Raw genomic sequence first — 22044 nt, forward strand, 5'->3', positions numbered from 1 at the left:
CCCCAGTTCCCGCTCCTTGTCATGGCTTGTGTTTGATGATCTATACTGTTTTGGAATCGCAAATATGAGTTTCGAAAATGAAATCTACGTTACCTCGAGAAGTCGAGCGCCTTCGCTTATTGATGTTACGTCCCAGAACGATCGCGTGTTTTCTCAGCTGCCGGATATTATACAGGAGGCTGCTGTTTCTACCGAGTGTACGTTTTCCCGCATTATGATTCAGTGATACTCATTCTAAATACACTTAGTCTCAAGTCAAAGATTGAGAATAAGCCGTGTCCAAGATGGAACGATCGACACCAACTTCATGACGGAACCAATGTTCTTCATAACATCAAGAACTGACTCTGGAATCGACATACCCGACCTCGACGTCAACGATGAGAAGTTTCTTGGCAAATATGGGTCCGACCTGACTGCGAACTTCGCAGATATCAGAGTCTACGGCTCCAAAGCATTTGTCCAGAAACGCAACATCTCCAATGGATCACTCTACTCCATCAGCACTTGCGCCACAGGTTATATCTGGGTATCTACAACGCTCACATACGAAGCTATCGATCAAGCTGAGTTCTCAGACATCGAGATCCAGATCGGTACATTTGCTCTCAAATCGCGAGCGATTACCACTGTTGAGTTTCCATGTCGATACAGATACTCGGGACGGGACGACCCACTTGATGGTCAGCTCTCCCTCCTCTGCTCAACAGTTCTAGCAAAGTATCTCCGCCTCCGCATGATCGGCGCACAATACGAAGAAGCCGCTGAATCTGCGATCAAACAAAGCCGCGCCGAATTATCACCCCTACGGATTGTCGATCCAGGTAAATTCGACAGTCTGGAACTGCTGCTGCGGCAAGTCTGCACGAATGCACCTATGCCGCCACACTCGGTCGTCTCGCTGATATCACGATCGATGATCACGAGGAGATGGCAGTGCTGGAGAGATTCGTCGATTTTGCGGAAACGATATAATTTGCCACAGAGGATTATACGTTGTTTTAAACACTCGAGACATGACTCAATTGATTTACTAAGTGGTTGTTTCAAAGCACTCGCACCAGAAAACAAACGCGCGCCTGTACTGCGTGCATAGTCAATTTATCGCCTTCAATTCCCCCACTCCTTCAAAGCCCTATTCACTTCCGCCTGGCAATACCAAGCAGTATGTCGTCCTTATGAAACAGGCACCATCAATCGATCAATATCTGGACCTACACAATATCAGCACAGCCCCCAAATCATAAAAACTGGGAGATATTGGAAAAAGAGAACAGAAAACTCACCCCATCCCCCATTATACCCCTCAAACCGAATCGTATTCGACCCCTTATTCAACGGCACCGTCAACGTACTACTCATCGGCGTGCTCCCCACAGTCGGCACAAACGCCACCACGGTCCCCACCCCATTCACCACCACATTCGCATACCGCTGCGAACTATCCCCATTGATATACGCAATCCTAATCGTGCTCGTCGTCGCCACCGTGCTCGACACCCCATTAAACGTGAGCGTGCCGCCCGCTCCACCGCCAATATATCCGACATCCTTCGAGCCAGAACAGCCGGAGCAGTCGAGGGATTTGGCGCCTGCGGAGAGGCTGTTGCTGCTGGATTCGGCTTCGGGCGTGGTTTCGCTTGGGCCGGGGGCCCAGCTTCCGGAGCCGATGTTGAGGATCCAGTTTACGCGGTTAGCCTATGAGACTAGGGTCGGCTCCTAGTTGATGTGGTTCAACGGTGGGAAAGCAGAAGCAAAAGTCATACCATTGATGCAGACGTCCCGGATAGTTCGAGAGGGAGCCAGACATAGGTGGATGTCATGAGGTTATCTTTCTTCCAGCGATCACCCATGTACCTACATGATTATCATCAGCCACAAGCCCCATTTTCATTCACTTATCTATATTTCCCCTTTCCTCTTCGAGATTGGCAATATCGCTTAAGGAAGATGTGAGAAGTAGCGGAAGGACTCACATCACAACCCCCCTAATATTAACCACTGCCGCCGTCTGCGAATTATACGTCTTCGACCCCGACGTCGCAAACGTCTTCCACGACGACCAAGGCCCACTCAGACTCGTAGCAGTACAGTAAACATTATCATTCGGATCTGTCAAGTTCACATCAGCACATTTCACCTACAACGAAAGAATATTCACGGAATTTACAAGCAGATTTTAGGTTAGAGAGAAAGGAGTACATACCCCACCCACTCTGATGCGATGCAAACATGAAATACGTGTTCCCATTCTTGTATATCGCCGATGCTTCGTATTGGTATAGGTCTGGCCAGAGGTAGACGGTGGATACGGGCTTGAGGTAGTCGTCTGAGAGTCTGTCGATGCGGAGACCGTTGGCGCGCTGGATGGAGGGAGGGTGTGTTAGTCAATGACTCTGGGAAGTTGTGGTTATGGTTGAGGAGGGTCTGGAGATAGAGGGAGAAAGGGGGAGGGTAAGGACTTACGTCTTCGGTGAGTAGGTAGGCTGAGCCATCGGTGTCTAACATGTTTCAGTCATTAAGGCCGGAATATGTATTATTTCGAGGCAATATTTCGAAATGGTTTGGGGAGAGGGAACAAATACCTTTAAACAGATTCAAATCTCGACTCTGATACCCAAGCGGTTGAGCCGATCCCCTATCCACACATCAGCCATCATCCATCCTTTATCATTTCCTTCCCATGCCCCTCACCCCTCCCCCTTCACACCTACTACGGTGCCTCCAGGGTAAAACAAGGTGTACGCACAAATACTGATAACTCCCACAAACACTATCACTCACAGCCCACCCAGCCTTCGCCTCCCCATAATTACTACTATCAATATGCATCCACATGACATATTTCCTGGTCTTCTCATTGTAAATCACATGTGGTCTCTCGACGACACGGTTGGGTCCGAGATCGCCGGAGCCTTGTAGGGTGAGGAGTTTATTGACGAATGTCCAGGTTACGAGATCCTATTTCCATTTTATATCAGCTGCCGTAGATTTGTTTCGGCTTGAAAATTGAAAATTGAGGATTAGAGGAAGAGGTGAAGATAGAGAGATTGGATGTGGAAGAGGAGAGTAGAGAGAGGAGAGAAATGAAGGGAAGGGGAGACGGACCGTGCTGGAATAGCAATTGATGCTCTGGAACGCAGAGCCACCTAGTTTGTTCTCACCAATGAGGTAGAATACATTGTTGACTTCGATGATTCCACCACCGTGTGCTTGAAGGTGTTGATTCGTTCCCTTGGCAGTGATAGTTGCGCCTGGGATCTGTTATGACAAGGAGTTGAGTTAGCTTCAAGCCTTCAACTGCTTCTTGTTGTATAATGACAGTCCCCGGAGGTTGTCAGAGAGGTTGAAGTATGTAGTGAAAAGAGGGAATAAAAATAGGAGAGTGGAAACATACAATCTGCACGCTCGCAGAGACAAACCCTACAACCAGCGCGAGGCAGGCACTTAGAAGCGAGGAGGTAAACATCTTTCCCAGAACTGTACAAGAAGATAAATTTCCAATCCAGGTTTTTCAGATTGCGAATCCGAGATTCCAATTCTTCCTAGCACGCAAAATCCAGAAAAAAATCCAAAACATCCACATACCCATCCCCCCTATATATCTCATCATCCGGCATCCACAAATCTTCCGTTCCAAACCACAACGTGAATTTTACCACACCGCGTGCCTGACTCCCCTAGATCCTTAAAGCCCTACCTCAATCAAATTTCATACTACAAACCCCTACCTCACATCCCCCGCATCCCCAGACTGCAAAAGAGCAGGCTAAACCCCGCTCCCGCTGTCATGTGGCTGCTTGAAAAGTGGATTCCTACCCCCGAGGGTTCATCCGGATTCCGAAGCTTGGTGGTAGAATAACCATAATGTGGACGGCATGACTTGTTTGTTTTTAGGATTAGGAAGGTGGTTCGTGAGTCAAGTGGTGATGGTTCGCTGCTTTCGGGCAGCAAGCTGAACTTCAGCAGCCCCGGTACACCCGTTAAGGTTGCAGCATCAGGTACGCAAGAATAAGATGCACCAATCGGGTGTTTGAAAGGTGACATGAAAATTAAAATGAGAAAGGGTTTGGGCGGTTTGGGAGCATTGGTAACACGCTTTTGTGTTCAACTGCCGGTATTTACGTCGCCGCTTCTCGGGTCTGACTTTTCCTCCGATTGGTAAGTCAACACACTTCCCATCTCATCTTTTTCCCACTTTTACCATCACTGTAAATACAACACCAGCGCCTCCGAAGCCAGCACCGTAAATCTTGCCTTCCCACCCACCACACTCACACTCTCCACCACGTCACTCCCACCCTGAACACACGTCCCCTGCCCAAAAGTCTTTCCCCCAAACGTAACCACACCCCCCGTATCAACCCTCGTACTCGCACTCGCAGCCGTCAATCTCCTCCCCTTCACCGTAGTACTGCTCCCAACTAGCCCATCCAACACAAAAGTCTGACTTCCTCTCGTCCCACTCCCCGAATAATAATCCGAATTATACAGCACAATCTTAACCGGCTTCCTCGCCCCATCATAGATAGCATACACCGCATAGTTCGTCGTCCCCGCATCAAGAGCAGAGATGTATTTCCCACCTGCCATCGCCTCCGTAGCAGCGTATGCACCGTAGTACGGCGCTCCCATACTATACCGCCCCCACCAACAGTAATAGCACAATCCCACGGTCCCATGGTGGAAATACGTGCGTTTGATACCGGCGTTCGATGCGCGCAGAACGTAATCCATTGTCCAAAGTGCAGCGCCAAAAAGCGGACTGACATCCTTCGCGCCACCACCAGACACGGAGTTCGTCTCTCCAAGGACGTATTCCTTCCCGACTGAAGCAGCGGCAGCTATGTCAGATTTGAAAATTGCGATGTTAGACGAGATGCCGGCGTGAGACATTAGACCGGAGACGCTGCCGCCGGGGTAATTGTGGTGCGCGTAATTGTGGACGTAGGATTTGACGGTGCTGTTCTGCGTGGCGATTAGTTCTTGAGCACCCCATTTGGGAGGCGCATCGTTGTGGTTTCCGGCTTGGATGAGGTTTTTGGTGTTGAGTGATGTGCCGACTGAGAGAATCCAGTTGTTTTGGGAGGCGGCGTCGGTGGCAGGGTTCCACGTGCCAGCTTTGATGGCGATGGGTTGCCCGTCTTTGGTGTAGTCTAGACTTGTTAGACGGTTTCTTGCTTTGATTCAATGATGAGAAAGTTCTTACATTCTGGTTCGTTTCCGAGCTCGATTGCAAGGAGATTCTTCATTCTGTCTTTTGCTACTTTTGCAGCAGCAATGGTGTTTGCAATATTATCCTTCCCACGATTGAGTCCTACAATAATCAACAGCTGCTCATCATTTGCTGAGAATAACTTACCAACTACCACGGTCCCAGGATAAGTCGCAGCTAAAGACATAAAAGAGGGTCCAAATGTCAGACTCGCCGGCGCATCTGTGGGATTAGCCACAGAATACACTACATATGCAGATGTTGAAGCATCATATTTCGCCCGATCCCTATTCCCTTTAGAATTCTATTACACGAAAAATGAAGTAAACTCACTGTGTGGTTCCTCCGATTCGGATCGGTGGCCATGTCCCTGTCCTTTCCTGGAAGTTCTTGAGGCATTGATTCGTCGCCGTCACATTCGTGAAGTAAGATGGGAAGGCGAAGAATTCGAATCTGGCTTTGACTCAGTCTTTAATCTTTCAAACATGCTAGAAAGAACCCACGAAACTCCCACTGGTGCAGGATCAAGTGGTGTTGCCCCAGTAGGAGCAGATGATGGTATCGTGTAACTGACAGTTGCTCCTTGAGCCAGAACCGGCAATAGAAGCCAACCGACTTGCTGAGAAGAAAGAAACATGATGAAAATTTGAGGGAGCTCAAGTCGTCGAAGAAGAAAGGGAACAGTCGAGAATCCTTACCCTACAGCTGTATAATATATTTCTCTCTGCCTATTGCCTTTCTCCCGGCTCAGCGAAGTCATTCAGATTAGCACCATTTCTCGTCCCCATGGTCGGCGATTCTTCAAACCGATACTTTCCACCTCAATCACACTCTCTCCTGCATCTCTCCATTCATTCGTGGAATGTTCCACTGTTTCGGAAACATCCTGCCTACGACGCTGTCATGCACAGCATGATGGAGAATGAGGGGTAGATATTTTAGCAGAACCCTTGTTCTCAAGCCGGTAGTGATAGTCAGGCACGCGACCCGTGTCATTGGTGCTGTTACATCGGGGGCTGATGCATCTCGATTTCACCAGGAAAAGAGGGTTTTCGGTAATGCGGCAGTCGATGAAATGTCGGGGATGCCGGGGATGCTTGCATGGATTGGGGAGTCAAGACGGGAAGAAAAGCTTTGGACATCTTCCTAGCCTGAATATGTCAGGATGTACACACATCACCAGACCCTCCTCGGCACCGAACATCACACGCTTTGCCGTAGGTATGAGTCGGGCATGCAGATGTTGCTGATGTGAAGGGGGATGAGCGCATCACCGCTATGGCTTGCTGATTCCAACGCAGCCACCGAATCTCACGTCAAAGAAACCCACACCCAAGCCCAGCACGTGCCCCCTTTTCACCGACACGTGACCCATCACACCAACAAGGCCCCCCCCCCCCCCCCACCCCCGAATAGCAGCCACCATTGTATTGTCCCTCCCTTTGAGCAGGCCTCACGACCCCTAAGTACTGCCTTGCCAGGATCTGCCTCCAACAAAAGCTCCTTTGCGGCCCCGAATCTCATTCCCATCTCAGCATTCCTTTGAGGCTCAGCACCAAAACCGGAGCCTTACTCAGCCTGCGCAGCCACCAGCCACGGCCGACGGAGCAATGGATGCCAACCAACGTCGTGATGTTGCGACTGTATATGTATGAGGGACCGCTCCGGCGATCTGGAGGGCATTTTAATTCCAATCGATTTATCGTAATTTTGTCACGTTGAAACAAGGCGCTTTCTGCACCTCCCCACGATTCCCCTTCCGCCACCAAACATCGCTAGATTGTTTACTTTGTTCACTAGCTTTCCCCGACTAAACGAGATGGAGGAATCAATACAAGCAGATCCAAATCCACCACCGCCTTTCCACCCAACAAATCCATTCGCAGACGTGAGCTCCATTCCCATTCATTCATCACTCTACCCCCAACAAAACACTAATTGTCTTTTGCACAGTATCCCACAACCCCACCCCCAGCCTACAACTTCCACATCCGCGACCCCGAAGCCGGTCTCCCACCCTTCATCCAATCACAACACAACTATCCCCACAACACACCCATCACACCCCTTAAGACCGTAGCTACAAACATCACATATCGCTCTTCGCCAAATTATCCCCGCTACGTGTCCACGAATAAGTATTCCAACCAGAAAAAGTATAATCGCAGGAGGATTATGTGCTTTTGTTTAGCGGCTGTCGTGATAGTTATTATTCCGCTGGTGATTTTGGGGACGGTGTTTCACTGGGGGAGGGAAAATAGTTTTTGTGTGAGGTGGAGTGATGGGAGTACGAGTGGGGACTGTTGATGTGGTTTGGAACTGGAAAATTTCCAGAGTCGAGGAGTGTATTTCATGAGCCTCTGGATCTAAGGGGTGTGCATAGCGATGGAGTCTAATATTTTGGAAAGAGTATTCTTCATCGGCTAAACGAGGATCGATGGATGTTCCAGATAATTGGAGGTTGTCAATACAGGTCTTGGGCATAGCGACGGAGTCTATTTTCTTTGTGGTGGATATACCAGTGCAATATAGTACACAGAGGTCCAATCAAACGAATCAACCAAATCGAACATAAGAAACATTCTAAACCTCATCGCCCAGAAAGCTCACTCTCCGTACTAAAGAATTCGACCCCAGCAAACGACGAGCACGAGAAGATTATAACTTCTTGTGGCTATGCAGAGAGTAAGGGAGAGACATTCTGGAGTGACGACGAGGAGCGGATGGGAAAAGCGATTATTGAAAGCTACCAAGCACTTTGGTGGAAAATTATACATCGGGACACAAATGAGTTCCATATTACTTAGTTCCTGAGAACCTCTTTATTCTATTAGTTTGAGATATCGTGCTTTCTTGCAACTCTATTCCCAACGAGTGGTTTTCTATGTTCATACGCTGTGGCGAGGATTCATCAGGCTTCCTGCCAAGGAGACGAGAGCTGGTCCACAAAGAACGTTGATTGTTCCAGATTGGGAAAACACTGTCTTTTCCTGCGAAGGCGCGAACGAAAAGCAATGATCTATCACGGGCGTCGAGGCCAGTCAATCAATTGTATTTGGCATGAAAGCGAGATTTGGAGTGAAGCGAAGCTCGGACTAGGCCATTACTTGTCGCGTTGGTCGTCGTACAGCTTATGCTACAGCAATAAGATTAGACAAACCTTTTAAAAGTCGACTTCAATGTTCTTTCGAGTTCATAGCTTTCCATGTGACTCTCCTCACCGTGAACTCCTGGCAGCGTCACTCAGGGGACATGCAGCCCGAAGCGAGACCCAAACACGAAACTCCAACACCCATCTCAAACCTGCCTGCACGCGCCGCGCCGCTTCAAACCCAACAATCCATCCAACGCCGTGATCGCACACAAGAAACCGATGTATTATCAATGCGATCCAGAGCACTGGGAAATCACCAAACTTTCATTCGTCTGAGACAGTGTTGGATGATGGGGAAATTAAAGATGTGTAGGCTTGTTCTCCGTTGATGTGTCAGCCTCCAATCTGCGGCCGTCTAGACTTTGTTGTTGAGATTGGACTTTTGAAGGGGCTGTGAGGATACAAGTAGAGCTTCGTCGCTCTCTACTACGATTGCAGTGTTGTCCTCAAAACTTCACTCGTTTTCGTGTCAACCTGACGGTGCAGCGTTGCTCGCTTACTGTCCACCATCACGACTTGATTGTTTACACCCCTCGCCGAGCGAGCTTTGCGACCAAGGAGCGGGAGTTGGAAGGAACTTTCATTTGGCGGCGGAAGCGGAAATCGGAGACAAGATCACTGAGGCTTTCAAGGCGGATTGATTCAGTCGGAGGGTCAATATTTGCAAACAACCGGTGTCACCATGGTTGACCCTTTCCCACCACGACCCGCTGTCGCAAAGGTAAACATACAACCAATCCCTAGAAAACCCAAAATACTAAGACAATCACCCAGGTCGCAGCCTACATCCCTATCACAACACCTTCGCCATCTTACAACCCAGCACTTTACACCGGTCAAGGACAATCCCGCCCCTCCGACCTAGAATCCGCACCTGACGATCCTTTCATCGCTCGCAAACCGATACCTTACGCTGGTAATCCGCTCTACCAATACCCATTACCTGCGCAATACACGCAAACATGCGACAAGCACCATGAAGAAGAGCGGACGAGAATTACAAGGACGATTTTGGCTTGTATTAGTATGGCCCTTACGGTTTGCGCTATCATTGCAGTGGTGGTGAAGATGAATTGAGATAGTAATAACTGAGGTCGAATATCCATATTTTTCTTGGTGCTTCAATATGTTTTACTGAACTCGGGGCTGTGAAGAGCCCTCAGCGTAAGAGCCTAAAGTTTCATGCTGGTGGAACAATGCCATTACAAATTTTCAGTGGAGAAACAGGTTTTGGAATATATTCTGAAAAAACATCGATTGGATACGTATCAGCTACAGATTTAGATACTTCAGTACAATTTTGCGTGACTTTAGCCTCATGAAACCAATCACCAGCATTCAGACTCGGTTGCATGCAGCAGTCAGCAGCCCCTAGAAAAGTTCACAATCTCATCCAACCCCCTCATCCAACCAAACCATCTAACAATTATGTCTCGAAAACTCAGCACTTGCGTACTCTCTCAATCAATGCACGTACGATAAACGCCTCAGAAACAAGCTGAACAATCCAAACCACTCCCCACGAAAAACCCTACACCCTACCGAACCCTTCCCGTCCCAGCGCACTCCCGTTCTCAAAATAACAGCCGCCAACCCCCGCCCCTTCGGTACCCGAGAACACAGTTCCTGGAACTCCCAGCATCCGAACAGGGGACCACCAACCCCAGGATTCGCTCGCACCCAGGGCTCCGCCACCCAACTGTGCAAGCGCCGCTCCAACAATAATCTGAAATGCAATTCTGCCTACTACCGTGCTGCAGGTTACAGATGCGGTGGACAATAATAATTGTCAGCATAAAACCTTGTTAGGCTCTGAGCGATCTTGCGAATTGTTTACTTTACAATACAATACGGTGGATCCCACCTGGATATGAGATGGTTGAGTGGCAGTGGAGAATTTTCAAGAACATTTCTTTTTTGTGACGGCCTTTATTGAGTTTATTAGAACTTGTATCGCGAGATCGTTGTTTGTTTCTTCAGATGCGCAGCTTCGAGACGTACTCATTCGAAAATCGACCTTACAGCAGGAGGACATGAAATAGGAACCGTATCAATCAACTTGCCCGTTACAACCCGGCCTTCAAAAATCCAGTATCGATGAGCTACAGGCCGTTCGAACGCACGACAATCTTTTTTTGAGACTGTGTTTCCAGTTGGGGATTTCATGATCTTTTTTTCTCTTGTATCTCCCCGCTTTGCATCGGGTGTAGGCAGGAATAACAAATGGCAGACATAAGATCAGATGGGCCTCTTGTAAGTCTCCTCACACATTTTCATTATTTCTCTCTTGATGTCCAATCGACCTTCAAGACTCGCCTTGAATCTTACACGGAAGCCCAGCCCAACCAGATACTTTCAGATTCCATCCACTCCGTACTTTGGCTAACACATCTCAGCTCCCCCTCTACAAACTACCCTCATCCTCCTCCAGATCCAGATCCACCTCCCAACCACACCCACCAAACTCCTCCTCCCCACCACCACCATACTCACCCTCTCCCTCGCCCTCACGCTCACCCAGCATCGACCTCCCCCTCCACCAAATCTCAAATCCAAAATCCCACCACGCCAACCCTCAAGAATCAGAACACCGTCGAAACAACAAACGCAAAGCACTGATCTGTATCTTCCTGGCTGTCATGCTGCTCTTGATCATACCATTGGCGGTGTTTAGTGTTATTGTTTCGAAGGCTAGGGATAAAGAGGGGTGTGTGGGGAATGATGGGGAGGTGCTGGGGGGAGGTGCGGTTTGTGAATGAAGACTGTGGGGAAGAAGAAGACATTGTATATATGGAGTGCTCATGAGAATTACGGTATTTAGTGGTGTTTATGGCCGGTGTTGGGATGGTTTGCATACTTTGGGATGGAATTGGATATTGGATTGTGGTTTGATCTTGAGAAGCATTCGTCATCGACATTGAGCTTGGGGCAGCACATTGTTGATGACCACTTGATTATAACTCACCAAGTGTTATACTATCTGTCTACTAGAATTAAATGAAATTAAAACTTCCCAATCTTGGGTCCCCCTTCCCTTGTGGAGTCCAAGACTGGCATACATCTCAATTCAACGTCTCCCCAAAATCTCAATCGACTCACTTGCACAATCATTCATGAAACCAAAGTCACGGCCAGTCAGCCTAGCATTACGAGACTCTTAGGCATCAGACCTCTTCAGAAGAACAACAACAGGAACCAACGACTGTGCCTCTGCTCAGGTTTCCGCCAAAAAACACGAAACCTCACAAAGGCGCATACACAACACCACCAACAGCGAGGCAGACTAAAGCCAGCGCATGCAGAGTCATATCATCGGAACCGCTCGAAACACCCTTCTGTCACACTGAACTATCTGTGCAGAGAATTCTTACCACCGGCAGCACATCTTACTCGTCAGTGATTGTTTGGAAACCCGTCCGGAATAGCTTGGACAACGCATAAACAGGATCTGCCTGCCCTAAAGATGGCATATCAAATTGCCTCTCGTCCTTATTTATTGGTTCGAAAGAGTTAGGCTGTTTGGGGAAAGCAATGCAGAAGGAACCATTTCCAGGACCACAGCTTAGTGAACTTTTGAGTCGTGATGAGATGAACCTATTCCGAGGCATGGTTTTTCTATCCATTTCGAGAAGTTCGCATTCGGTACCATGCAAGCAAAGCACGACAGAGGAAATTATACTTTATTTCCGGACGGTTTTGTTTGGACATTGTTCCACAACTTCAAGAATTCAAGGAAACCGCAGGCTGCCATAAGGAACAGAATTTGGTAAAACGCTCCAATTCTATTCTTCGATGCAAAAGTATGTATTCCAGAACTGCTGCATTGAAACATCAATATCGCTCAGAAACCAAATACCAAGGTTTATCAAGTGCGGCCCAATCACACTGCCTTCCGAGTGCGCGGGGCAACGTGAGATGCAGTCATGATTGTTATTACCACTGTTGAAATGAATGGACCCCAAATACTATCCCACCCAAACCACAGCATCGTACCAGACTTCGGTGTTTGTTCTTCATGGAAATGTAACCCGAATTGCAGACGCCACTATGCACGTCATTTGAGTAGGGTTACAGCAATATCGGACACAGATTGCGTACCGGCGAAATGGACATTTGGTGTCTGCACGCTGCAGTCACGCTAAGTTCTTGACAGCTGGTGGAGATGTACCTCGACAGAAACAGACTGGAATATGAGTAGTGAATGCGAAAGAAAACATTAGAGTATCTAATTATGAAGATTATGAACAAAGTCTCCATATGTACCTCTCCTTATGACTGCATGCAGATGGCAGAACCGTTCCCACACTTACGGACCCTTGACAAAAACACGACTTGGGTCTCCAAATCTTAGCTGTAAATGAGTGAGCCCCGGATACTACTTGTGTTTCCACTCAGGCCTAGCTGCACCTTCAGCGGATTTTAGATGCTCTGTTCAAAGGGATTCTGAAGCATTCCTGCAGCCGAAAACTATCGCGGAAATAAACAACAGCGAAGTAAAACATGAAGGAGGCTTCAGAAACCGCGACCAAGGGATTTACATCTCAACGTACCTGGAAATGATGTCAGATTACAGTTCAAACTTGGAGAAACACAACCAAACAAAATCGAATCTTTAGGACAAGTCCAGTATCAACCAGGAAGCATGCAAGCCAGAGTAATGATGCGCTGTCTGTCAGGGGACTTCCCGCTCCAGCGATCCTCGCTTAACCCTACGATTCGTAGCGTGCCATCCCACGCACGCTAAAGCGCCTATAAAAAGACGCTGACCACTGAACTGAACCAGCCACTACTCACCCCTGGAACTTTCAACACAGCACAGCCCTCCCAAAATAGCCGCAGCCCGCCTCGCCCGCCCAGCCCACCGCATCTTCACTCACCCGAGAGATCCTCATTACTGGTAAATGTACCTACCTACCTACCTACCTACCTATGCAAAAAACAAGGAATCAAACCAAACAAGCTCCCAATTAGCCGCCGTCGGATCCCCAGATTGCTTCTATGCCGAGTAAAGTAAACTTTAACCATATTAATCTGGCTTCCGGGATATCTCGGCTGCTTGGCTGCACTGCACTGCGCTGCGCGTCATCTTCGCGAGATTAATCTGCACGCTGCCTGCCTGACTGACTGCTGGTATTTATGGCAGCATGCAGGGTCCAGCACTATGGTGTTATCCGTCTTGGTTAAGGATTTGAGGCTCGATGAAGCTGAATACTTGCTGCAAATGTATGTGGGGACACGAAGAAGGAGAAAGGATGGTGTTTTCTGTACCTTAGCAAGGATCATCGATAGGATACGGTAGGGCAGGTAAGCCTTGGCTTAGTCGAATGCTTGGTGGAACCACATTCCAGATGCTCTGGAAGCATACCAGCCAGTACTTCCGAGTCTCGTTTGTTTTTTAGTGCTATTCGTGTCTTCGGTTGCCGGGAGAAGGAGGCGTTGAGGATGTTTCTTGAGTTTCTTTGTCTGAGGATCCCGTGCTGATGTGCTATTCATGTCTTCGGCTGCGATACCAGAGAATGTGTCTGTGTATCCGTGTCTGTATTGCTGTGTATTTTCGGAATCGATGTACATCCGGGGATAGTGGATAGTATGCAAGTCAATATACTGACCTCCTCTCGGTGAGCTCTGCATCTCAGCTTGAGGACTTCGAGATACAAAAGCTCGAAGATATCCGGTGTAGTTTTCTTTCTTCATCCTCATCTCATCTCATCTCATCTCATCTTCTTCTACATCCAAGGAGCTCTCTCCCTCTTTCCTATCTCAGCTTTCCTCTATCTCTATCATAGATTTCTTCAAGTTACAGCACCTTCCTTGATCTCATTTCAAGCTTTTCAAATCTTAGATCTCAACCCAGCCTCAAACAGTAAGATCCTTATCTCCATTCAATCGTCTTCTCATGCTAACTCCTCTCTAGAAATGGTTTCATTCTCTCGCATTGCTGTTGCGGTTGCTTTCATTCTTCCTGCAATTCTCGCCGCTCCACTTCCCCTTGCTGAACCTGGCAATCGTCTCGGCATTGGCGGTACTTCTACTTTCGTTCCAATCAGACACAACAAGCGTGAGCCTACTCCAGAGGCCGACCCTGGAAACAGACTTGGTATCGGCGGAACCTCAACCTTCGTTCCTATCCGCCACAACAAACGTGAACCAGCACCCGAAGCCGAACCCGGAAACAGACTCGGCATTGGCGGGACTTCTACTTTCGTTCCCATCCGCCATAACAAGCGTGAGCCAGCACCAGAAGCAGATCCAGGAAACAGACTCGGCATCGGTGGCACTTCAACCTTTGTCCCTATCCGACACAATAAGCGCGATGCAGAGGCAGAGCCAGAAGCAGAGGCCATCATCGAAACCCGCGAGCCAGGCAACCGTCTCGGCATAGGTGGAACCCCAACATTCGTTCCCATCCGCCACAACAAACGCGAGCCTGAAGCCGATGCCGATGCCGATGCCGAGGCTGAAGCTGAAGCTGCTCCAGAGTTAGAAGTTGAAGCCGAAGCTATCATCGAGACCCGCGAGCCTGGAAACAGACTTGGTATCGGTGGAACTCCTACCTTCGTTCCTATCAGACACAACAAGCGCGAAGCTGAAGCTGAGGCTGAGGCTATTGTTGAGACTCGCGAGCCTGGAAACAGACTCGGTATTGGTGGAACCTCGACCTTTGTCCCTATCAGACACAACAAGCGCGAGCCAGAGGCTGAAACTGAGGCTGAGGCCGAGTTCGAGACTGAGCATTGACTATCTGATGATGTACATATTTGAGCCTTTGTGAGCTCTACAGCAGTTTGTGGGACTTGAGATATCTCTTCCTTCTTTTCCTGTTCTTGGGCTTGGGACTTTCGTTTTCATTCCTTGATGGATTCATGATTTTGCCTCTCTTCTTTCATTTCCTACCTTCACTTTTTTTTGGCTGGGGATGGGATGGAATTGTATATAGGTCAAAGGACATACTGAGACAGATTCTCTGGATTCTGTTGATGGGATGTTCTCAGGAGGACATGAATGATATGATGGGGTGGGATTTTTGCGAGGACCATTTTCACTTAACTTCAGTTCTTGGACATTAAATTCAACGCTCGTTTCTTTCAAAAAGAGTCTTCTCCCTATGATTTACATTGAACATTTCGAATCTTGACTGCCGAAGAGTGACATACAAAATGCCCTAATGATCCACTCCGCACCCCTGCCAGCCAAACAATAAGCGAGTTACTCCCCTCCATCCACTCCAACCAACCAACCAACCAACCACTGTTCACCTAGACTCTCGACCGCCAAAAACACCCATCAAACAAACCCCCCTCTAGTAAAACATCAAAAAACATAAAGTCCCAAAAAAAAGTTAAATTCCCTCAGGCGCGAGTCGAACCTATACAGCTGTTAGCAGCTGTCTGAGAGAAACCATCTTTTCCAACACCTGTGAATGGAGGCACTTACGCGCGACATTCGGATGAAACTGAATAACCCATTACAGTCCGACGCCATAAACCAACTAGACGACCGAGGGTGTGTATCTGATGAGATGTCAGCAGAACACACTATTTGGTTAGATGGAGGGGTTAGTGGGGTGTAAAATTTTTGATGTGATGTGGAGTGGAGATCGACTGATTGAATTGAGCGGGGCTCAGGCGAGGAGGACTTTGACTCTCGACACTTTAGATACTTCTTTAGAATTTACTGGACTTTTTAGTATCACAGTATGAAGGGGATTTTGGAACAATTGTAGAGTAGAGATCCATCCATTCAGTTTTACAATGAAATAACGTATAAACTAGGTCCCCGAGCCAAATAAACCCCACTGCGAAGAAAAGACGCAAGCTATGCCTGAAATCCGAAACGAATCCTCCCATAATAATAACCAGACATACCATAGCTATGCATCGCTTTGTCAATTTATTAGATATCCCATCCATCAACACCACATTTGAGACCTCTCCCTATCTCTTCTTCCACAAATTCAACCTCCATCCGCCATCACCATTCCCATCCACCCATCCCATCAACCCACAAAGTCGACCTAGTCAGCAACAACCTCCGCCTTCCCACTCTCCACCTCAGTACTTCCCTTCTCCTTCTCCTTCCCCCTCCCAAACAACCGTGCTAGTCAAACCGAAATCGGCTGCGGCGCCGCATGCGACGCAACAGGGATATCAATCGTCTGCTCATTAACAGGGTTCTCGGTAGCAGCAGTAGTGTTCTCCTCTTCCTCCTTCTTCTTATCCGACTTCTCTTCTTGCGCCGACTTCAGAATAGAAGTAGGCTCCTCGACGATCGTAGGCTCGGTTGCTTCAGTGGTCGCTGGCTCGGGGGTTGAGATGGTCTCGGGAGTGGGTGCGAATGTCACGTGCTCTGAGGATGAGGGGGCGGGTGCTTCTTCGGTCTGTGGATGTTAGTTGAGGTCTTGAAGAAGGGTGAGGACTGGGCCTTACAGCAGGAGCGGAGGCTTCTTCGACGGCAGCTGGTGTCTCTTCGACTTGAGGGGTCACTTCAACGGGCGCCTGCTCGACAGGAGCTAATTCCTCGATCTGTCTCACAGTCAGCATCTCAGCTCATACCAGATTCGCTTGCTTGGAAAAGTTTTACACTTACCACAGGCAAAGTCTCACTCGCTTCAGCCTCAGTAGGTTTCGACTCCTCAACCTAGGGTTTGCATTAGTCATCCAAAGAATCACAGGCTTGAGTCGATTTTCGATACCAGCAGTCCGAAAGAGACATATTGATTGCTTACCGGTGTCTCCTTGATATCCTCTTCCTTCACCTCCTCCTTTGTCTCTTCAGGTTGCACAAAAGTAGGCTCTACCTCAATCGCAGCCGGGGTCTCAATATCGGTTATCGGTGCTGGAGTTGGGAACTCATCGGCTGGTGCGAAGGTCTCTTCTTGGGCTTGATCGGCGGGAGCGGGCGTCTCTTCAGCGGCAGCAGGTGTTTCGTCGGCAGTTGAGGATGGCTCTTCGACATGTGCGGCTATGCTCTCCTCAGCTGGTATGGATTCTGAGACCTCTTTTGGCTCCTCGGTCTGTGTCATGTTAACGCTGTGGTTTGGCGAGGAACTTCGGAGTACATACCGTTTCACTGACTTCAGGCTCTGCCTCAACAGCCTTCACCTCCTCAACTGGAGCTGCCTCTCCGGTTTTTCCCTCGGTCTTTTCCTCACTCTTGCTCTCCTCCTCAACAACAGGCGTTACTTCGTCACTCTTCTCCTCCTCCTTGGTCTCTTCCTCCTTGATCTCCTCTACTGGCGTACTCTCCACAACGGACTCCTCCTTCACGTCATCCAAAATGACTGCGGGTGGCGCATCGGGAACAGCTGGTGGAGTCAGAGCTGCTTCCCGTTCTACGAGTGATGCTTCTCTTGCGTCAAGAGCAGCTTCGCGGGCGTCGAGGGCTTGGGCGCGGAGATTGAGCTGGAGTATGTCAGTATGAGTATATCCTTGGCGACGAATTGTACTGGGAGGAAGGAGTTTGGACTATGTAGTGGGTTAAATTGGAGTGGAAGAGGGAAGTAAACTTACCGCAGCTTCACGATCAGCGAACGACTCCGTGGAAGGAACTTGTGTCTCAGTAATGTCGGCCATTTCGATCAGTTAAGATGAAATGCGCTGCGTTGTCTGTACTGGTATACTGAGATGTGGTGAGGTAAAGAAGTAAGAACTTCGAAAGTGGGGACTGGGTGTGTATGTGGAAATATAAAAAGCACGAAGCTTGACTTTCCACATAGATTTGCGTGGGGACACAGGATATATAGCTTTCCTACCAGCCCACTAGTGAGCGGTGAACTTCAAGTACCTTCATGGACTCCTACCCTGGTTGTGAGACATGGTCCCGGGAAACAGACTTGGATCTGGAGGTACTGTACGGCTTGTCCCCTACGGACGCGCACATCGCGTCACCTAGGAAAGCCTTGACTCGCTCGCACAACAGACTGTCAGTAAGTGACGACCGCCTCATATCCTTCCGAATGCAGCACGTGTTCCGTACAAAGATACCCCATTAAGTATTTTCACCTCATGTCTCTCTTCTCCCATGCATTGGGTAGTAGTGCATGGTATTGCTTTGCCACTCCCACGCTACTCTTCTTCAACGCAGAACCTTTTTTCCTCTCATTCGATAATCACCCACGCACAAACTTTGATTCGGTGAATATTCTCGGACAACATATCAAACTTAGCTACTCGCATACTTCTGTTCTCAAGTTGACTAGTAGAACTAGCGATCCTGAACGCCACTTCGTGATCTGTGCAGCCAAGAACATACAGTAGCATACATGCGGGGGACGGTGAACAAAGCTCTTTACATGGGTGTGGCGTGCAGGAACTCCTGCGAGGTGCGGTGAGTTGAAGCTAGCTGAGACATAGTACGGACCGTATATCCAATACTTACAGGACATACCCCCGTTATCTCCCCGACGCGTGTCCTCGTGCTCTTTTTCACATTTCGGCTCTTTGAAAGAATGGACGAAAAACAGGGAATTGATATACTCGAAATTATGAGATCTCAGAACAATTCTTTCCCGTACTTAGATGCTGTCTGATGACTTCCATTAGCCTTGCAATCACTTGAGGATATTTGACTGAAAATCAGACAAGATAACAGTTCCTCGGCCTCGGCCACATCCAAGCACGCGGTCCGTCTACCCCTCCAACGACGCTGCACCGAAGACTTCTCGGTGCAGATATTCGTGCATGCCATCACGGCGCAGGCAGCACATCAACAACAGAAAAGACATCACGAGGGTAGAACTCATGTACCTTTCATGCACGGCGCGCCATGCACAAATCAAATACTTGGGTAACGTGGCACGCGTAGGGTACCAATCCCAGCCAGCGCCAGTGCGGGGTACTGTGCAGAATTGTTCCCATTTGTTTCGCCTCGCTTACACGACTCAGGGATAAGAGATCTGCGAATGGTCGGTGAGAGGAGAGTTGGATTTAAATTGTGGAGAGATGGAAGAAAATAAGTACATGGGTGATTTGCGAGGCTGAAGAAATGTATTGGATGGGAATTGTGCGTGGTGGTGCTATTGTGCTGTGATTGGAGCTGCAGATACTTGAGGAACTGGGTTTGGTCAAGTGAGCATTAGAGACATTGCGAATGACTTGACACGAATTGGGCTCCGCCACCAACAAAATCAAATGAAGTGCAGTACACCGAATCAGAGCTATACGGGAAGGTAGAGGCGACCTGTGGCTTGAGTGAGAAAATGCGGCTAAAGCGCATTACAGCAGCTGTCACCATAAGAAGGTTTAGCTACGAAGTGCCAGTCTGTGCTGTTGTAGGTTCAGCCACTTGACCATCCTGGGGTTACACAACGCCACCATGGCAAGAATGCGTATTAGGTTTCAATGAAGTGTGACGGTTGCGAACGTGATCTGAGATTCCCGAGGACCCTCAAGGATCATCCCAGATAATCCACAAACGGCAATGTCACTTCCCTCTTCACGATCTCGAGGGCCTGGATGACTTTCTCATCTTCATACCTGTAGAGTATGGCGTCAGTACACCGCCGGCTATGGTTTTCAAAATGAGGCGAACGCCTACCGTCTGCCAACAAACTGTAAGCTGATAGGGGCATCCTTGTATCCCTCAGCGCCGAACTTCTCCCATAGATCCCAGGTGTACTTGTCTTTGTCGTTTCGAGGTTCATAGGTGACCTTTTCACCGTCTTTCTCAACATCGACTTTATCGACGGGAAAGATCAGAGCTGGATAATCCAGCAAGTTCCACTGACTCGTGTATCCCCACCACTTCGCGGTGTCAATTTTTGGGGCTGCTGATGGACCAGCTGGACTTAATATGACGTCGACGGTGCCTTCAAATTCTCCGTTTGGTCCTACAGATGTCGCAGTTTCGTTCCATACCGCGTTATAATCGGCTCAGTATTTATCCCGTCGCTTGGTCGCAGCCCACATGGATGCAATGGTATGGTGCTCCATATGAGGATTATCATGGATTATATGTCTTGTTAGAGGACGCAATGGTTCTGATGATGCATCTGTAGCAGCCTTTTCTTCTCCGCCGCCGTCGCAAAAGTAGAGATTTGCCTAGAAATGGTCAGATGCATTTTCAACGGCAAAACCCAGATACTTGCAATGATCTCCCAGGCGATATTATGCTCGAAAGGCTTCCACTCAACGACCTCCACATTTTGGCTCGCCTTGAGCTTTTCAACAGCCTGCTTCAAAGCTCTTGTCACAGGCGGATGTGGCTTCACGACACCATCATCCCAAAGTACAGCGACTTTCAGTTTCCTACCTTTGAAGAAATCCTCTGACTTCCAAGGGAATGGCAAGAGGGAGGGTTCCTTCGACCATGGCTTATTGTCGATCAAAGTTTTGATGAATAACTTGCAACCTTTGAGACTCGTGGAAAGTGGTCCGACAGTAGGAATTATGTGCTCTGCGCTGAGCATAGTAGCAGAAAAACCCGCCATGGGTAGTCGACCAGATGTAGGTTTCATGCCATAGACTCCTACACTGACAGTCAATCAAAGTTCCAGACAATGCCTAGGAGCGCGGTCAAACCATTATTTGCAGCAGGACTTCGAATCGAGCCTCCGATATCCGTCCCAATACCCAAACAACTGCCTCGAAATCCAAGCAGAGCTCCTTCGCCACCCGACGATCCACCACTCGTTAGAGTCGAATTGAACGGATTTGTGGTAACACTTTCTGGTATCAGCATACCCCAACCCTTCTTTCATTCCGAACCCAGAGCAGATACCTACCCGTATAGATTACTACTCGTTTCTAAATGCATCAAACTCTGCGGCTGTGTAGTCCTCGCATAAAACACCGCACCCGCCCTCCACAATATCTGCAGGATATGCGCATCCTCCTCCGCCACAGTCCCGACCCAAGCAACGAATCCAGCATTTAAGTCCAGCCCTTTCATACCAACATGCTCTTTCACACTGATTGGTATACCATGTAGAGGACCAATAGGCTTCTTGTGTTCGGCAATATACTTATCGAGGAAGGCTGCGCGCTCGAGGGCTCGTGCGGGAAGGAGTTCCGTGATACAATTCGTCTGGAATAGTTAGTATGTGAGTACAGAAAGAGGAATTTGGACAAACAGCTTTCTGTGCAAGTGCTGCACGGCGAAGAAATGCTTTGATAACAGTTGTAGAACTGATCTCTCCGTTTGCAAGCTGAACAACGAGATCTTCCACATAGCTCTCGGTGATCTTGATCTCTTCTGCCGTGAGGTACTTCTTCGCCAGCGGAATTGTATTAATTGGAATATCGTTGATTTCTGGTAAGGGAGGTTCAATGGCGACAATTGTTGCGTCTCGGTGTTTCTGTCTGTCTGCTGCAACCTCTTGCCATGTAGCACCAGAAGCTGTGGTTACTGTTGCTGCCATCGTGAGCAATTAGCTGCAGATGAGACTTTCCAAATTGATCTCGTGGAGGGGAAGGAGAAGCTTGATGAGGATATATTGAGTGCTATTAACATGGCCAAGTGGGAGTGCAGACCAAGCCGCCAGCGTGGGATAGGAGAGGGGAATCGTACACAACGCGGGGTTGATGATAAGAGGCTTGACGGACTGGGACTGTTGTTATCTTTAGGAAACGCAGGGCGGAATTACAGCTTTCACAGCTCTTCGCACTAAGGCTGAATGAGCAGGTACATGCGAGTGTCACGTGGCAGCTTTTGCTCTTGCTATTTGTCCCTTTCGGGC

At 48.6% G+C, this 22044-nt stretch overlaps 10 protein-coding genes across 10 annotated transcripts; 5 read left to right on the forward strand and 5 right to left on the reverse strand.

The window, feature by feature from the left end:
• Window positions 1–64: 64 nt before the first annotated feature.
• ONS95_006308 (uncharacterized protein) lies at window positions 65–1005 on the forward strand (the record flags this gene model as incomplete). Its single annotated transcript, XM_058499763.1, has 3 exons — window positions 65–197; window positions 249–824; window positions 986–1005. The coding sequence occupies 3 exons, from the start codon at window positions 65–67 to the stop codon at window positions 1003–1005; spliced, it is 729 nt and encodes a 242-aa protein (XP_058350807.1).
• A 171-nt stretch (window positions 1006–1176) lies between these two features.
• On the reverse strand, window positions 1177–3469 carry ONS95_006309 (uncharacterized protein; the record flags this gene model as incomplete). Its single annotated transcript, XM_058499764.1, has 10 exons — window positions 1177–1214; window positions 1287–1698; window positions 1767–1857; window positions 1977–2112; window positions 2207–2363; window positions 2467–2501; window positions 2586–2638; window positions 2750–2961; window positions 3109–3261; window positions 3398–3469. The coding sequence occupies 10 exons, from the start codon at window positions 3467–3469 to the stop codon at window positions 1177–1179; spliced, it is 1359 nt and encodes a 452-aa protein (XP_058350808.1).
• A 737-nt stretch (window positions 3470–4206) lies between these two features.
• Window positions 4207–5852, reverse strand: ONS95_006310 (uncharacterized protein; the record flags this gene model as incomplete). Its single annotated transcript, XM_058499765.1, has 5 exons — window positions 4207–5156; window positions 5210–5317; window positions 5363–5502; window positions 5549–5668; window positions 5719–5852. The coding sequence occupies 5 exons, from the start codon at window positions 5850–5852 to the stop codon at window positions 4207–4209; spliced, it is 1452 nt and encodes a 483-aa protein (XP_058350809.1).
• Window positions 5853–7034: 1182 nt separating this feature from the next.
• ONS95_006311 (uncharacterized protein) lies at window positions 7035–7522 on the forward strand (the record flags this gene model as incomplete). The annotated part of the gene is made up of 2 exons (XM_058499766.1): window positions 7035–7103; window positions 7169–7522. 2 exons carry the CDS (start codon window positions 7035–7037, stop codon window positions 7520–7522), a joined length of 423 nt encoding a protein of 140 aa, XP_058350810.1.
• Window positions 7523–8814: 1292 nt separating this feature from the next.
• Window positions 8815–9642, forward strand: ONS95_006312 (uncharacterized protein). Its single transcript, XM_058499767.1, has 2 exons — window positions 8815–9090; window positions 9144–9642. Exons 1-2 carry the CDS (start codon window positions 9052–9054, stop codon window positions 9444–9446), a joined length of 342 nt encoding a protein of 113 aa, XP_058350811.1. The 5' UTR covers window positions 8815–9051; the 3' UTR covers window positions 9447–9642.
• A 950-nt stretch (window positions 9643–10592) lies between these two features.
• ONS95_006313 (uncharacterized protein) lies at window positions 10593–11357 on the forward strand (the record flags this gene model as incomplete). Its single annotated transcript, XM_058499768.1, has 2 exons — window positions 10593–10622; window positions 10766–11357. The coding sequence occupies 2 exons, from the start codon at window positions 10593–10595 to the stop codon at window positions 11126–11128; spliced, it is 393 nt and encodes a 130-aa protein (XP_058350812.1). The 3' UTR covers window positions 11129–11357.
• A 2328-nt stretch (window positions 11358–13685) lies between these two features.
• ONS95_006314 (uncharacterized protein) lies at window positions 13686–14069 on the reverse strand (the record flags this gene model as incomplete). The annotated part of the gene is made up of 1 exon (XM_058499769.1): window positions 13686–14069. The coding sequence occupies one exon, from the start codon at window positions 14067–14069 to the stop codon at window positions 13686–13688; it is 384 nt and encodes a 127-aa protein (XP_058350813.1).
• A 216-nt stretch (window positions 14070–14285) lies between these two features.
• On the forward strand, window positions 14286–15107 carry ONS95_006315 (uncharacterized protein; the record flags this gene model as incomplete). The annotated part of the gene is made up of 1 exon (XM_058499770.1): window positions 14286–15107. One exon carries the CDS (start codon window positions 14286–14288, stop codon window positions 15105–15107), a length of 822 nt encoding a protein of 273 aa, XP_058350814.1.
• Window positions 15108–16470: 1363 nt separating this feature from the next.
• On the reverse strand, window positions 16471–17941 carry ONS95_006316 (uncharacterized protein; the record flags this gene model as incomplete). Its single annotated transcript, XM_058499771.1, has 6 exons — window positions 16471–16746; window positions 16796–16891; window positions 16956–17006; window positions 17095–17382; window positions 17432–17770; window positions 17879–17941. 6 exons carry the CDS (start codon window positions 17939–17941, stop codon window positions 16471–16473), a joined length of 1113 nt encoding a protein of 370 aa, XP_058350815.1.
• A 2387-nt stretch (window positions 17942–20328) lies between these two features.
• On the reverse strand, window positions 20329–21726 carry ONS95_006317 (uncharacterized protein; the record flags this gene model as incomplete). The annotated part of the gene is made up of 4 exons (XM_058499772.1): window positions 20329–20834; window positions 20888–21030; window positions 21091–21392; window positions 21439–21726. 4 exons carry the CDS (start codon window positions 21724–21726, stop codon window positions 20329–20331), a joined length of 1239 nt encoding a protein of 412 aa, XP_058350816.1.
• Window positions 21727–22044: the final 318 nt, after the last annotated feature.

The sequence above is a fragment of the Cadophora gregata genome, assembly GCF_030347475.1.
Source record: "Cadophora gregata isolate MNR1 chromosome Unknown scaffold_17, whole genome shotgun sequence".
NCBI classification, from domain to species: domain Eukaryota; kingdom Fungi; phylum Ascomycota; class Leotiomycetes; order Helotiales; family Ploettnerulaceae; genus Cadophora; species Cadophora gregata.

Excerpts from the sequence above, each read along its gene's own strand:
- ONS95_006312 (XM_058499767.1), top strand. The coding sequence starts at position 9,052 with ATGGTTGACCCTTTCCCACCACGACCCGCTGTCGCAAAG. Across the intron at positions 9,091-9,143 it reads CACGACCCGCTGTCGCAAAG|GTCGCAGCCTACATCCCTAT; the intron begins GTAAACATACAA and ends ACAATCACCCAG.